This window comes from Triticum dicoccoides, chromosome 3A (assembly GCF_002162155.2).
Source record: "Triticum dicoccoides isolate Atlit2015 ecotype Zavitan chromosome 3A, WEW_v2.0, whole genome shotgun sequence".
NCBI lineage: Eukaryota > Viridiplantae > Streptophyta > Magnoliopsida > Poales > Poaceae > Triticum > Triticum dicoccoides.
Genome location: NC_041384.1, coordinates 589,236,117 through 589,251,861, shown reverse-complemented (window position 1 = coordinate 589,251,861; position 15,745 = coordinate 589,236,117). Strand labels below are relative to the sequence as shown.

At 44.8% G+C, this 15,745-nt stretch overlaps 1 protein-coding gene across 1 annotated transcript; it reads left to right on the top strand.

The window, feature by feature from the left end:
• Nucleotides 1-10,758: 10,758 nt before the first annotated feature.
• LOC119269412 (trans-cinnamate 4-monooxygenase) lies at nt 10,759-13,412 on the top strand. Its single transcript, XM_037551242.1, has 3 exons — nt 10,759-11,647; nt 11,833-11,969; nt 12,538-13,412. Exons 1-3 carry the CDS (start codon nt 10,863-10,865, stop codon nt 13,134-13,136), a joined length of 1,521 nt encoding a protein of 506 aa, XP_037407139.1. The 5' UTR covers nt 10,759-10,862; the 3' UTR covers nt 13,137-13,412.
• The last annotated feature ends 2,333 nt before the right edge of the window (nt 13,413-15,745 follow it).

The following is a 15,745-nucleotide window of genomic DNA, read 5'->3' as shown; positions in this document are numbered from 1 at the left end:
CCCCCACACACACACACAAAGAACTTTGTCAAGCTCGGCCATTGGCGCCGAACAAACCCACCAAAAAGGTAACTAACCTCGTGACAAATGCATTGTAGACTCCCAATGACTTTTGAGTTCTCGGCGACGACCATTTTGGGACATAATTAGAGTTGTGTGACGTTTACAATGTGTGACATATGTCTTCACTGTCAATATGTGGTTGAAGATTACACTTATCTAATGAAGAAAAAAGTAATTAAACTACACCAAAATCTTGATGGTGGTTCTCATCGCCCCCTGGTGCAGAATAGGCCTCCGGTCACTCCTTCAACTCCGCCGGCTGATAGGTTTTCCCGTCGCTTGTCTTCTCTCGACTCCCTTGTCTAAAGTTGTTACCGATCTTTAATTTATCACCCATTCACACGTAATTTGTAGGACAGGAACAACACATATATCATGGCGGTATATATGTAATTTTACGCAAAATATTTAACCATGCGATCCTGGATGAATGATAACGTAACAACAACAGTAGCCAACATCCAGTGCAAAAGAAAGGAAAAAATAATACAAAAATGTATCCTCTCAAAACAGGATGGAAGGGACTAAGGGAGTCTATGATGTATGTTAACCACACCCGCGTGCTTACCTAGTTACCTTGTCAGTGACGACACAACACACACCACCTTCATCTTTGACTTGCCTGCAAAGAAAAACACATGTTCACAGTGTCAATTTATCCACACATGACACATCCAATTAATTACTAGTATAATGCCCGTGCGTTGCCACGGGCTTTTGAAATATTTCGCTGGAATTACGTAAACATAATGCATGTTAAATTTTATATATAAAGAAAGATAGCATGGGTACAATCGAGTAATAATTTAAATCCACTTCACTTGCAATGTAAATCGATAACAAAAAGTCAATTTGGCCATGCATACATATAAAACGATGATCTACCTAAAAATCAGTTACAAATTAAGATTTATTTAATGCGCTTAAGAAATTCTCTCACAATATCAGAAATGTTGTATTTATCTTCATTGACACAATATTTGAGCAAGTATAATAAAAACGTCTTCCTCAACTCGTACCCATCATGCACAAGCAATATATGCAATTAGCATGAATCCTTCAGGTTGAAGGTCTTAATATGTGTAACAGGGAATACTCACTGTATAAATCAGAAACTAATTCTTTACCATTCCACCATATCATAACAAAAAAATAGCCAAAAAATCTCTGCAATTTGCTAAATTAATATTATCTTGAATATATAGTGATAATGCAAATAAAATGTATTAGTATGGTCATGATGCATGTTAGTTCCAAGGGAGTGCCTTTGCGATTAACTAACAAGAAATTTATGTTTTAGTTGAACTCGCTTGTCGCTGGTCTTCCTCCAATTTTTTGTGTTCTCTCTTCACTCGTCGATCCAACCACTTCCACTACACCCCACTTCAGAGCATCGACATCCTGGCACCCCAAACCGTCCCTATACGCACGGTCGAATGGACCGGTCACTAACAACTATGATGTCTGAACCTCCGCCTAGTTGTTAGTGCAATGTGCGTATGCTTCAGAGATAGCAATTTCGAAGGCAACATGCATGTGCTTTCACCTCTGAAAGAGCTATAGAATATACTGACTTACCTATGTGCACTTTCTAAATCAGGCGAAAATTTTTTATTTCTATCGGCAATATAAAAAACTTAATATTAGGTCAAATTGAATAATACAGCAGAATTGCCATTTCAAAATTTTCATCCATCACTGAATACAAAATGAAGGGACAATGTCCACTACCATGCAAATATGTTGACCATGGGATATTTAGGCTGGCATATATGAGAAACCAAAGCTACAAAATGACTCAGTATGTTAGGGATAGATAAAAAATACTGTAAAAGGGATAAAAACAAATCCGCAGCAACTCACAACCCTATGAACTCGTATTCTCAGGGAGCAAGCGAGTGAAGCCGCCACGGCAGGCTAGCACCGAGGGACAAGGGTGACAACTGCCTCCCCATCCAGTGCCTAGTGATTCTGCCGGTGCCACTTTCATCATGAGCCCACCAATACCACTCGTGTGTTGTAGAGAAACTATGAATTGAAATTATCATCGAAAGCAAGAAAATAAAAATGTTCCTCTCCTCTCCCCTCCCTCGTGTGAAATACCCAATTCATGGTTGCCTCACTACATTCAGCGTAGCTCGGATGTGCAATGTTCTCCTCCAACGCTTAACAAATTCATCATAGCTCACATCTGGACGGGCCTTGCGGGTTGAAGAAAAAAATCCAAACCTAAACAAAAACAACAAATTGAGGACAACTTACAAGGTAAAAGCGAGGAAGCACACACCTACATGCTCAAACAGAATAAAAGATGCAACTACACTATATAATTTGGGAAATGCTTACCATCACCCAGCGGATCGCAGTGGCCGCGTCCGCCACCTTCCCTGTGTGACACGTGTCCAATTGAGGGCGAGCATACCATCCTTCATCGAACACGCTTCTGCAACAAGTGCTATGTTTCTGAAACAGACGCGATGTTGCAATGGACTATGACGGTTTATGTTTTGCAACAAAATCTCTGTTGCAGAAATTTTTCTGCAACAAGACCTTAGTTGCAAAAATTGCAAAACAAACTCAGGTAAAAAAGAAAAAATTGCAACAAAACATCTGCTGCAACAAGACTCGTGTTGCGAAAATAAAATAATTTTGCAACAAAGTATGTGTTGCAATGGTGAAGACGCATTCAGCCGCTCCATGCAACACATCATTTTGGCTAGCGACCCGGCTGATCTGTTAAAAAGATCAGCCGGCGGACGCGTAGCACGCCCCATATAATTCACTCATTAAAGGAGGCATCACTCACTGTTCAAGTCTTAGATGTAATTTAGATCGGACAATAATAATGCAACTTGCACATTGAATTTATGGAAATTGAGACAAAACAATATGCACTAAGAAGTTTCGAAAATTCAATATGGGTCATACTACTATATAGTCATATTATCTGCATCGTCGGTCCTTATAGGGATTTGCCATCAAAGGGTGTAATGAGCCGTATTGATATAGGGTAGGCGCTTTATGTACAGTGTTTCTGACATGGAACAGTCATCATTTATTGATGGACCTATCATGCTGGTACTCTATGGTCTCGCTGTTTACCACTTTTCATAGACCGGCTTACACACGTTCTTGGTCCGGCTCCCAGGCGTACGATGGAAGCCAGGGCAGGCGGGACTGGGATCCAGTGACTGCATTCACAGCAACATGCGCCCAGTCCAGCCATCCAAACATTGGCGCAAGTGAAAACAACCCCCACTTTTCTTTTTGACATGAAAACTGCCCAACACTTGACGCTCAGGCATTCAGCGCAACAGAACATAAAGGAGAGACTCGGCCATTAGACATACAAACAACAATTTGTGTTCGAGTCATTAAAGAGTACAAACAACATTTATATATTCAGTACTACCGAATTTGATACATTAAAATTTAGACTTAGCAGTCCTTAACACATCAAAAAATAGCAGTCCTGTATGTTGTACCAAATCATCAATATTTAGGCCCCATTCGGCAATGCGCCGGCTCCTTGAAATCCGTGGATCTGTGGAGCATCGTTTCGCCCGCTCCAAGACTTTTCACTGCAGCTCCGTCCGCTCCCGGAGCGGAGCAGTGGAGCGGATGGACACCGAATGGGGCCTTACACTCAGAAAACCCATTCATCACAAGAAATTTCAGAAGCACTTAGTTAGAATTCAGTACCACTTGTCATTGACATATTAGAAGCACTTAGTTAAAATTCAGTACCGCTTGTCATTGAAATTCAGAAGCACTAAAAATTCATATTCTGGCCAAGTGCTACTATTGATCTCGTTGCTAAACAATACAAGAAGATAAGCACGGATGTGAAAAAAGGAAAGCATTGGAACCTCTCTAACTTGGAATGCATGCTGCCATCAGTACATATACATGATTGGGCTTTATGTGGAAACATGAGCAGAGAAGATACTTCAGTTATTTGAAATTGATGCGAGTCAAGGATATTTTTTAAAGTAGGATATGCCAAATAAATGAAAGGATGCTGCAGATATGCACTTTTATTAAGACTAAGACAAGCTGTCAGGCGGTACATTTAGAGCGTCGACCCTGCCCTGCCCGCCGGCATGGTTCGCCATCGCAGGCATCACTTTCCCGTCCAGCTCGCACTCACCGGCTGCCTCTCCCGCGACCCGCTACACAACTACGGGGCTCCTGCTTCCATGAAAACGCAATATAATTTATATTCACCAAGAAGCAACAGAAGTAAGATCACTACATTGCATCCTAGTATGATGAACCATTTATGCCGAGATACATACGGAGCAACACATAGGTTAAAGTTAAATCTAGCAATATAGTACACTTGGCACCGGGTAAACCACAGATTAAACAATGTGGTAGATAGTTGTTTACTTGAATGCTGACAGAAGTATACCAAGTAACAAAGCTAGTTACTAGCAAAGCTCAATGCCTCCAAACCAAAGTTTAACTCCTAATACGAAATGTCTCCGAATCAAGCTAGTTGTGGCCAAACTTTGGAACCTGAAAAAATGGAGTGGAAAGCAAAATTAGGAAATGCAAGAGAAAGAAAGTAACATAGGATAAAATGACCTCATTGCTCCAAACATATACAGTACTGCTAAGAAATCTCCTTATTAGTTCTTTTTATAGAATTAGCCCATTGATGAGATAAAGATACTAAATATAGTTATTTCTTACAATAATCTCTGGAAGATTAGTATTACACCAAATGTTGCCAAGAAACATATACACCAGGAGAAATGGTTCTGTTTTAGAGAACTAACCGAACAAAGAGACTTCAACTAATAAAGTAGCACATAATCCGTGATGTAATCCGTAGCCACACACTTATGCCACCTTAGCTCTACCCTATTAGTGAAATAAAAGATGACATATTTTTAAACTTAATTATTATCACATCAACAAAGAAAAAAAAGTAATTTACTACTCCCTCCATCCCAAAATAAGAGTCGCTGAAACTCATCATGCAACGGAGGAAGTACTATAGTTTAGCACGTTTCTCTTTCACAAGTATAGCAGTTGAATAATGCGCAGCAATCTGAAATCCTTCACTTACAAAGAAAGAGGGAAGACATAATACATGCTTGTTAGCTCACCCATACACAGATGAGTCAGTGATGAAGTGGATTGCCAAAAAGAACATACGGGGAATAATCATATCCATGTGTGGCATACTCAGCTCCACCCTTTCTCATCACTATCTTTGGTCACTATATTTGCTAGCACCACACCAGAAGTATGAAATTCCTCACGTTGAATACCTATAAACAAAAGGAGAAATAGGAGGTTATGTCAGCGACCAATCGAAATCATCGAAACTTCAGCACATCAGTACAATGTGTTGTAGATATTTGATTAATGGATGCAATCAACTTACGCATATTTCTTCATCTTCGGATTCAGGGGTGCAGGTCCTGGATGGATTCTGTGGTGCGCCTCTATGGTCAATGCAAGCTGCGGGGAAAGAAAAGTTGAGATGTGATATCTTCAGACCAAGAACTACAATTACAGGTTCAGATTTGCTTCAAATCATTTAGGCGCAACCAAGAATACCGAGATTAAACGTTCGCTTGTAGCCCTTGATGAATCTCAGGATCTTCTCGTTGAAATCGAAGTCGGGGTTCCAGATCAGGGACCCATACCCGAAGACCCGCACCACCATCTTGTTGTTTGTTTCCCCTGCAGACAACAACAAACTGAGCGCACAAGAAGCCATTCCCCTTCCTCGAACAATAATGTCAACATCGCCCCCAAACCAAAAGCCCCAAAACAGTTCAACAAAATCCCCCCAAAAAGGTACATGTAGGGGTAGGTGGATTCGGTTACCTAGCACACCAGAAAGAATGCCGCTGGTGGGTCAGCGGCGCGCGAGGAGGAGCATGATGGGGATTTGGCTCCTCTTACCTCACCCGCGTCTCCTCTCCTCCGCCTGCAGTCTTCTCTCGTCGGATGGATAGATAGGGGTTTCTGGTCGGAGAGGGGGGAGAAGAAGACAGTGGCCTTCTCTCATCTCCTCCACCATGGTCTCCTCTCCCCGGTTCACGCCCACGCCCATCGGCTCCCTTGCGGCGCTCGTCCTTGTTGCCCGCGCCGCAGCCAAGGCCACGCCCTGCCAAGATGATACAACAATAAGAAGCCAGGGGGTGAATCATTATCCTTTAGCAGGGACACCATGATGTTTCAGCGTCTTGTCATTGCATTGAACAGGAAAGAACCTTCTTAGCAAAGGTGCATCGCTATTACCTTCGGCGGAGCGAATATTGCCACTGAACAACACTCATGGTGCAAGATAGAAATATTATTAAACGGTAAGCTAGTTCAAGTGATCATGAATAGCAAGGGAAATGGCGTGTTTTATCACTGATATTATATAGTTGAAATCTCAGTGCACATCACATATATATTTTCTAGCAATACCAAGCTTGATCTCAAATAGAACATATCCACATTACCCTCGGGATAACTGAACAACAATACCTGACTATGGGTCACCCAGTTGAATCCATCCATCTTGGCACCAAAATTGAAAGTTCCAGGTAGCTCCAGCTTGCCAAATAAAAACAGAATGATTATGATTTATGCACCTAGATGATATCCCTCTGCAGATCATGATCGTTATACTGTACCTGTTGCCAACTTTGCTAGCCACATCATAGAAATTAACACCTAAAGGGTTGAAGCACAAAATATTCAGTACTTACTATGAGTAAAGGAAAATCATAAGAAATTATATCTATGGACTTGCAAAGACAATCAAGAGCAACGGCTGATGTGAAAGCTTACACTGGGTGTATACACGACTCATCTTTTTCCACCAAATTGTCAGTGATAGCACAAACATTTGTAATTTGGAACTAACTGGACAGAAAAATAGGATGCAAATTTATGTCCTCTTGCATGAAACATATAGTTACAGCTGCAAAAATCATGTCATGGAATAGAAGCTACCATTAATCATGTTAGTGCAAGAGGCCACAAACATGCTACCTAGATACACCCTTTGGATCACCCTGGTAGCAGCCAAGCCCTCTGCCGTTCCGCCATAAGGAGATGAGATTCTTATATCTTTTATGCTTCTGAAAAAAATTATAAAAGGCCGACAGATCAAACCATCATATATATGACCATTTCAGTTTCAATAATTTATTGATTCTCTTAAAATTAAATGATGTCTCGTCATCTTGTGTTTGCTTAAATATATAATTAATAGCCAGGGATTAGAGGCGGGATGTATAAAAAAATTAAAGCTTGGCTCTTGCACAGTCATTACCAGTTGCATGGACAGCAGTGGACAGAAAGCTAGATAAGCAGGATGCCGCTTTGCAAGCTTACTCGTGCATCAATGAACCGTTGAAGAAGTGAAATCTATCCACATACCCAGGTCGCAAGCTTACTTGTGCATCAATGAACCATTGAAGAAGTGAAATCTATTCACATACCTAGGTCGCAAGCTTACTCCTGCATCAATGAACCGTTGAAGAAGTGAAAACTATCCACATACCCAGGTCGCTTTGCAAGCTTACTCGTGCATCAATAAACCGTTGAAGAAATGAAATATATACACATACCAAGGTCTATGACAGGAGCCTAGAGAGGCCATCTAGTACTGTCACCAAGGGGAGATCACTTCTTGTCGAGATCGATTGAGCCTCTTCTCGAGCTCCCGGGTCCCGATGTGTCCTGTCTTCCTCAATCTCACTGCACCATTCCTCTCCCCTTGCGGCATCCTCTCTGCTGCATAAATCATATATTGCATTTGCAGCAATATAAATGCCATTCTCAGTACTCCACAGCTTACAGTAGTAAAATATCTAGCTGATTCTCTACGGTTCATTTACTTGAGAACTGCTGACAGAATTGAATACTGGAGAGTAGCTAAAATCGAAAGAAGAGAAGGAACAAGGATGTACACGCCTGCTGGAAAGTACCTAAAACTGAAAGAAGAAAAGGAGCATGGATGTACACACATGTTAGGCTCCCTCTTCTCCAAGCTCGCACCTGCACCTTCTTCTCTCTACCTCTCCTCCTCCCTGAATCTTCCTCTTTCTCTCTTTTCTACCAGGGAAAACTAAAGCCCCGCCATGGCTTGGAGCTCTCCCTGCCAGCCATGGAGACCCGCCTCTACCTGCAAGGAATTCACACCGCCGCACCAGATCACTCCGTCTCACGCGCCCGTCCGCCGTCGCTCAGGTCCGGGGAGCTCCTGCCTAGGTCGCTGGATCCCTCGATCCGGCCTTCATCGTCGTCACCGACGACCCCCGCCTGGATACCTCGCTCGGTGAGCCCCGCCTCGCCGCCCGCCTTCAGATCAACCAGATCCGTGGAGAAGGCCGAGGTGAGCTCCTCCATGGAACCGACAGCATCGGTTGTGGCCACGGCCAGATCCGTGGAGAACGACGACGGGAGGTCGGGGAGGAAGAAGAATGGTGACGGTGGAGGTCTCCCTTTGTCGATCTAGGAGGAGATCGATGGAGGTTGAGGGTTGGCGGCAGCGATGGAGAGGAGGGCGTCGGTGGTGGCCATGGCCGAATCACGGAGGAGGGGCGGCGATGGTGACGTCTTGTGGAGGAGGACGGAGAGGGCAACGGCGTCGTCGTGAGGTGGAGAGCCAGATCGGTGATTGGGGTGCGGCGGCGGGTGCGGCTGGAGGCGGGGAGACGAGGGGTAGCTAGGAGGCTGGAGGCGGGGAGGGACGGAGCCACGTTCGTGCGGGCAAGCACATCGAGCGCATCGAGGGCACGAGGGATCGATCCCAGGGACGAAAAAAAACAGAGGTGGGAGGATGACGAAAATAAACCAGCAAAAATAAACCGTCTCGGCTGAGCGGGAGGTGGGAGCAAGTACCAAAGAAGTATCAAAAAAGACCGGATAAGGTGAGACAAAAATAAAATCCGAAACGCGACCTATCAATTGAGACATTAGGAGTAGAGAAAAGTTAAAAAAAAAAGGCTTGCAGGATAGATGCACCAAACATGCGGGGGAAATGGTCAAAAATCAACTCCCTAAACCTCACCTACCCAGAGCACCACCAATCCTGCGTTTTTTCTCTCCGCTCAACAAACACCCCGAAGACATTGCGGCCGCAGAAGCCTCCACGCAAGCGCACGCCTGCGCACCCGCCACACCCACCCTTCAAAGTTCAGACCACCCATTGCGCAGGAGCGCCATGAGATCAGACACTGCCTGCGGGCCGCGGTCCCCGACTCACCTAACGCCGTCACCACTCGTGGTTCTTTTGCACGTGCTCTGTTGGACAAAGTCAAACAATGTTTTACGTCCGTGCTGCTCTTTGTTATTTAATCGAATCGTTTCTTAAACATTGAATGATTATAACGTAGACATACACACTCGCATCATCACACACGCGCACTCACACACTATCATTGAAGACCGGATCGTATTTTTTTAACACAGTACAAACGCAAACGTTCATATTATTTTAAAATTTTATGACGGAACGTCTTTTTTCACTGAACGTGCATCGTCGAAAATTCTGAAATAAATTCAGGATAAAAACGAGAACCATGATTTAAACCCCGATGAGCTGAGTATATCTGTCCTCCTAATCATCCAACCACAAGTTGGTTTGCGACCGAATCAAAGTTGCAAGGTATCGAGATTGATGAAGCCATCATAGGCGTCTTACTAACGACGTTGTTGTTTCTTACTGAAAAATATTTTGTATTCCCTCCGTCCACAAATATAATATGTTTTAACCTTTTTTAAAAATAAATGTATATAGAAAAAATTAGGCCTTTTTTAGGGCAAAAATTAGGTCTTTTTTGGTTCATAGGATAGTATTATCATAGAAATAGGGATTTTGTAGGAAATGAGATGGCATGTATCCCAAATCCTATGAGTAGAAATAGGAAATGAGATGTTATTTGGTTGACACCAAAGGAATTTTTCCATTGAGTCTAGACTCATTTTTATTTTTCTATGAAGTGGAGGATAGGAACCAATCCTATGTAGGAATAGAAATCTATTCCTATGAACCAAAGGGCTCTAAAGGAAAAAATCTTATAAGAATTCTATCCTCTAGAATTCTTATGAAATTCCTCCAAACCAAAGGAGGCCTTAGTGTGTTTGTTCGATCATTGCAGTTTATATGTAGTCTATGCTGAAATATTTAAAACATCTCATATTTACATGTGAAGGGAGTATTAGTGAAACGCCAAAACATTGAACTAGGGCTTGATTCCTAGTGGGTTGAAAGTATCATTGCACTTCAACCATTCAATCACTTTGATTACCTATTGGTCTGTTTGTACATAATCGTGGTAGCTATTTTTCATATTTTTTAGGAAGTGTCGAACATATGTGCGTTATATAGTTCCACTTCCCCGCAAAAAAGAAAATGTTTTGACTACACCAATTATACGCACTACTCCTTCCGCACTAAATTAGACTTAGTACAAAGTTGTATTAAATCTGTGATAAAATTAATATGGATCGGCGGGAGTCGCACCTTTTCCCTTGTCAACACCGACCGGAGAAGGCAGAGGCGAAAGTGAGTAGGAGTGATCTCGACCAAGAAAGGACGGCAGAGCCTCTCCTCTCACCAAACTCACTCCGTCTGCCTCCCTACCTACCCGCCGCCGTCAACTCTAACGGCGGCCGGCTACTCCAACTCTGCCGCGCCCGTCCTTATTTAAGCGCACGGTGGCACGGTCATCCCCCAGGGACAAAACACAACAACCCAACCGCAACCGTTCCAGAGCGCCAACACACAACAGAGCGGCAGCAGTTCCCGGGCCGTTCCCGCCCCGGCCGGCGCCATGGACTTCGTCTTCGTGGAGAAGCTCCTCGTGGGCCTCCTCGCGGCCGTGGTGGGCGCCATCGTCGTGTCCAAGATCCGGGGCCGCAAGCTGCGGCTGCCGCCGGGCCCCTTCCCGGTGCCCATCTTCGGCAACTGGCTGCAGGTCGGCGACGACCTGAACCACCGCAACCTGGCGGCGATGGCGCGCAAGTTCGGCGAGGTCTTCCTCCTCCGCATGGGCCAGCGCAACCTGGTGGTGGTCTCCTCCCCGCCGCTGGCCCGCGAGGTGCTCCACACGCAGGGCGTGGAGTTCGGGTCCCGCACCCGCAACGTGGTGTTCGACATCTTCACCGGCGAGGGCCAGGACATGGTGTTCACCGTGTACGGCGACCACTGGCGCAAGATGCGGCGCATCATGACCGTGCCCTTCTTCACCAACAAGGTGGTGCAGCAGTACCGGCCCGGGTGGGAGGCCGAGGCGGCCTTCGTGGTGGACAACGTCCGCGCCGACCCCAGGGCCGCCACCGACGGCGTCGTGCTCCGCCGCCACCTGCAGCTCATGATGTACAACAACATGTACCGCATCATGTTCGACCGGCGGTTCGAGAGCATGGACGACCCGCTGTTCCTCCGCCTCCGGGCGCTCAACGGCGAGCGCAGCCGCCTCGCGCAGAGCTTCGAGTACAACTACGGCGACTTCATCCCTGTCCTCCGCCCCTTCCTCCGCGGCTACCTCCGGCTCTGCAAGGAGGTCAAGGAGACCCGCCTCAAGCTCTTCAAGGATTACTTCCTGGACGAGAGGAAGTAAGCTCTCCACTAGTCTTAATTAATTGAGACATCTTTCTTGATCCATGTCTTCCTAACTTTCCATGATTAGCTGGGCCATTTGGCTGAAAGCGAAAGGCCAACCATGAGAAATCATGGGGATGGCATGATAGATTTGCTGATATGTTGAGGCCCCTTGTGCGTGCCTGCTTGTGTGTGTGCAGGAAGCTGGTGAGCACCAAGGCCGTGGAAGACAACGGTGGGCTCAAGTGCGCCATTGATCACATCCTGGAGGCGGAGCAGAAGGGGGAGATCAACGAGGACAACGTCCTCTACATCATCGAGAACATCAACGTCGCAGGTACACTTAAATTTCTCTTCATTTCTTTTATTTCTGGCAGAGATTGCGTTGCATTGGCATTTTCGTTTGTGAGATAGCAACACTGTACCATCGCGTCACATCTGTGGTTGGAGTATAGTGCTGTCCTAGAAGGTTGGTGAAGTGTCTGGTCCAGAAGCACCAGGACTATAGAGGCATTTGTCAGTTGTCACTGTACACCTGGTCAAAAATACTCGCCTAACCTCAATTCGGTGTTCCAAACTACACCGGCCTTTTTTTCTCCGGAACTTACTACACCAACCTAAATAGCACCAGCACCAAACCCTGTACTGTACCAGTCGCTTCTTCAGCAGTAGTGCCACCAATTATCTATCTATCGGGGAACAGCTAGCAGGCACCACTCTCCCAGAGTGGTCTTCGATTGGCCCTCGTGGATTTGGCCCCATCCCTTCCAGGGGGCCGCCCTCGTGGAGGACGGTCAGACCGACGGCAATGCACCACCATGTCCGTGAAACTGTGTCGTGCTATGAGTGTTGAATTGATCGGCTGTTGAAAATGATCTCTGACGTGTTGCCTGTGAACCATGCAGCGATCGAGACGACGCTGTGGTCGATCGAGTGGGGGCTGGCGGAGCTGGTGAACCACCCGGAGATCCAGCAGAAGCTGCGGGACGAGATGGACGCGGTGCTGGGCGTCGGGCACCAGATCACGGAGCCCGACACGCACAAGCTCCCCTACCTGCAGGCGGTGATCAAGGAGACGCTGCGGCTGCGCATGGCCATCCCGCTGCTGGTGCCCCACATGAACCTCCACGACGCCAAGCTCGCCGGCTACAACATCCCCGCCGAGAGCAAGATCCTCGTCAACGCCTGGTTCCTCGCCAACAACCCCGAGCAGTGGAAGCGGCCCGACGAGTTCCGGCCGGAGCGCTTCCTGGAGGAGGAGAAGCACGTGGAGGCCAACGGCAACGACTTCAGGTACCTGCCCTTCGGCGTCGGCCGCCGGAGCTGCCCCGGCATCATCCTCGCGCTGCCCATCCTCGGCATCACCATCGGCCGCCTCGTCCAGAACTTCGTGCTCACGCCGCCGCCCGGCCAGGACAAGCTTGACACGACTGAGAAGGGTGGCCAGTTCAGCCTCCACATCCTCAAGCACTCCACCATCGTCGCCAAGCCCAGAGTGTTCTAAGCAGTCCCGTACCGGACGTACGTGCTCTGGAGTTTGGACTTCCAGCATTTTGGTTCGGTGTTGTACTTTCATGATTGTTCGCTCGTCCTAAGTATACTTGATTATAGTATCTGTCACAGAGTAGACGCACGTTTCGTTAATGTTATCCGCAAGGAACAGAGGAGCTGAAGAAATGTCGAACGGGGAGGAAAAGACTGGACGATTTCCATCAGATGTACTCCTGATGCTGCCATAAATTAAATCCTCAAAATATTGATGATTTTTTCACAAACGAAATGATCCTCCATTTGTTTCTTGTAAATTTGTGGACTCATTTTGTAACGACCACTTGTGTGGAAAACTCGCCATGGGAAGCAACGCCTTTCGTTTTCCTCAAAAATTCCATAGTACTGACTATTTCTGCATTGCAAATTGCTTTCGGTTCAAGCAAAGCTATTGAAGGCATAGGTTGCATTGGTTGTGATGCTTCAGTTTCCACTAACTCTACCTTTTTGCTTCTGCTTGTTCCCCAATTGGTTGTTGCACCAAACTTTTGGTGCTTAACCAAGCCAATCTGGTCTAGGATCGATAGGATATAAAGTCTGTCTATATAGACTAGGCGTCATGAAAAGTTAAGTGCCAAATCTACCATTCGGTTTGCTAAAATCAAACTGTCTAAAATAGATGAATTATGCTATCATTTTTTTAAAAGAATCACATTTCTTTTTTTTATCTCTACTCCTATAAAAAGATGAGATGATGATGATAGTATGTCTGTCATCCTTCATTTACAACTGTTCGATTTGCATCCAACGCATCTAAGACAAACTATATCAGTTTTGCAAAAAGACCCCACACCCCACTCCTTGTTTGTAGATAACCCCTTGCCTCTCAGCTCGTCTAGCCATCTCATGAAAAAATAAGAAGGATCTAGAGAGGTCGCTGCTCTGGTGTCGTCTGCCCTCAACGCCTCTCATGCCTTCTCTTAGGCCGCATTGCCGACCACCACCATGACTCCATCCTCCTCGCCATCTCCTTCGCCCCCTTTCAAGTCATCCTGAGTTACATTCATGGCGGTCTAGAAAAAATAAACAAAATCTATACTTGAAAAATATTTTTAAAGATCATTTTTTTACAAAGCACAATAAGTGTTATTTCTTCATGAAGTTTTGATGCAGGTTGAACACTTGAACGCTTTTGTTTGCAAAAGATATTTTTTATCTATTTTCCCTGCATTTACTCTTGACCCGGATGCATGTGAGCTCTAGAGAAGAATGAATGTCTGAAGAAACCTATCAATATTTGTTAAACATGAGATGAACCGGATCAATGCATTTCGGTGTTACGTGCAATGCACGTGCATCTTACTAGTGGTATGAAAACATTACAATTTGTGTAGGAGTTCTTGTACGAAAAGAAAGAAGGTAGATTAACTATATGAAAATCATAACCATTCACTTAAACCCCCAAATATTTTAAAATGGCAATGCTTAACCCCTTAGTCTCTGCTTGGATTGGGTGCAAATTTTGTGTGCATCCAAGCAGTAGATATTTTATCAGTAGTTTTCCTAAGAACATACAAATTTACAACTCCAGTCAATCACCCCAGTATTTGAAATCCTCTAGTTATTCAAATCCAATTATTCACCTTCTTTATGAGAATGATCTCATACGTCTACTTATAGTAAAAAGTGACAATTATTGATGGTGGCGCGAGGGTTGTGTATTGACATGTGACTATTTATAGTATTGAAATGCTTGTGTGGTTATATGGTGCATATGCTCCAACAAAATCACCTACAAAATTTAAATAAACTACTAAAACTTGTCTTCAAAAAAGACAGAAGTAAACTTGCCCCACCGCTGTATAATAGTATAAAAATGTTAAGTACGTGTAGCATAAATTGCTGGTGTATCATCACAATCATCAAGAGCAAAAATAGTTGAAGAAAATATCTGTGGACTTCTCATTATCCTTTTTTTATAAATATTGTTTAGCATTGTCTCACTGGATTATATATGTTCTATATTATGGACTTTAGATGTCAAATCCTTACAAAAATGGTTGGATGGCACCTCTGTTTTTTCCTCAAACATTTGTGATAGGTGGAATAGATAATCCAATCTATTTAGTGCACCAAAAAATTAAGACATGGAAAGTTCATAACCACTGGACCCAATAATTCCATCGTTACTGGACAAGGTGCTCACGGTACCCATAATTGTTATACACGAATAGGAGATGTCCGAGACAAATGAAGAAAGAGAACCACCTCTTCATATTGTACTAAAATAGTTATGGACAATTTTATGCACTAAGTTTCAAATCCTGATGTTCATAGATAAAAGACATACACCCGACTTTATATTAATAAAGCCACCAGAAACCAAACATAAGGTTCATACAACCCACATAAACAACCAGCTAGGCAAGTTAACGTAGTCAGTACAGAGGGGACAACCGCCAACGGGAGTTTAGGGCACAGAACAACTAACATATGAGACAACAAAAAAGAATAAGAAGAACACCGCGACCCTCCTAGGTATGTTGAGCTTGATCCCCACTCGAGATAGAGTTCGTCGTAGCCCTTATACGGCAGACCAGCAGCTCCGCGACATCCTTATCGCCC

What these genes read in the sequence shown, in the direction of transcription:
- LOC119269412 (XM_037551242.1), top strand. Translation starts at nt 10,863, where the DNA reads ATGGACTTCGTCTTCGTGGAGAAGCTCCTCGTGGGCCTCCTCGCGGCC. An exon ending in TACTTCCTGGACGAGAGGAA is followed by an intron (nt 11,648 to 11,832) that starts GTAAGCTCTCCA and finishes GTGTGTGTGCAG; the next exon opens with GAAGCTGGTGAGCACCAAGG. An exon ending in CGAGAACATCAACGTCGCAG is followed by an intron (nt 11,970 to 12,537) that starts GTACACTTAAAT and finishes TGAACCATGCAG; the next exon opens with CGATCGAGACGACGCTGTGG.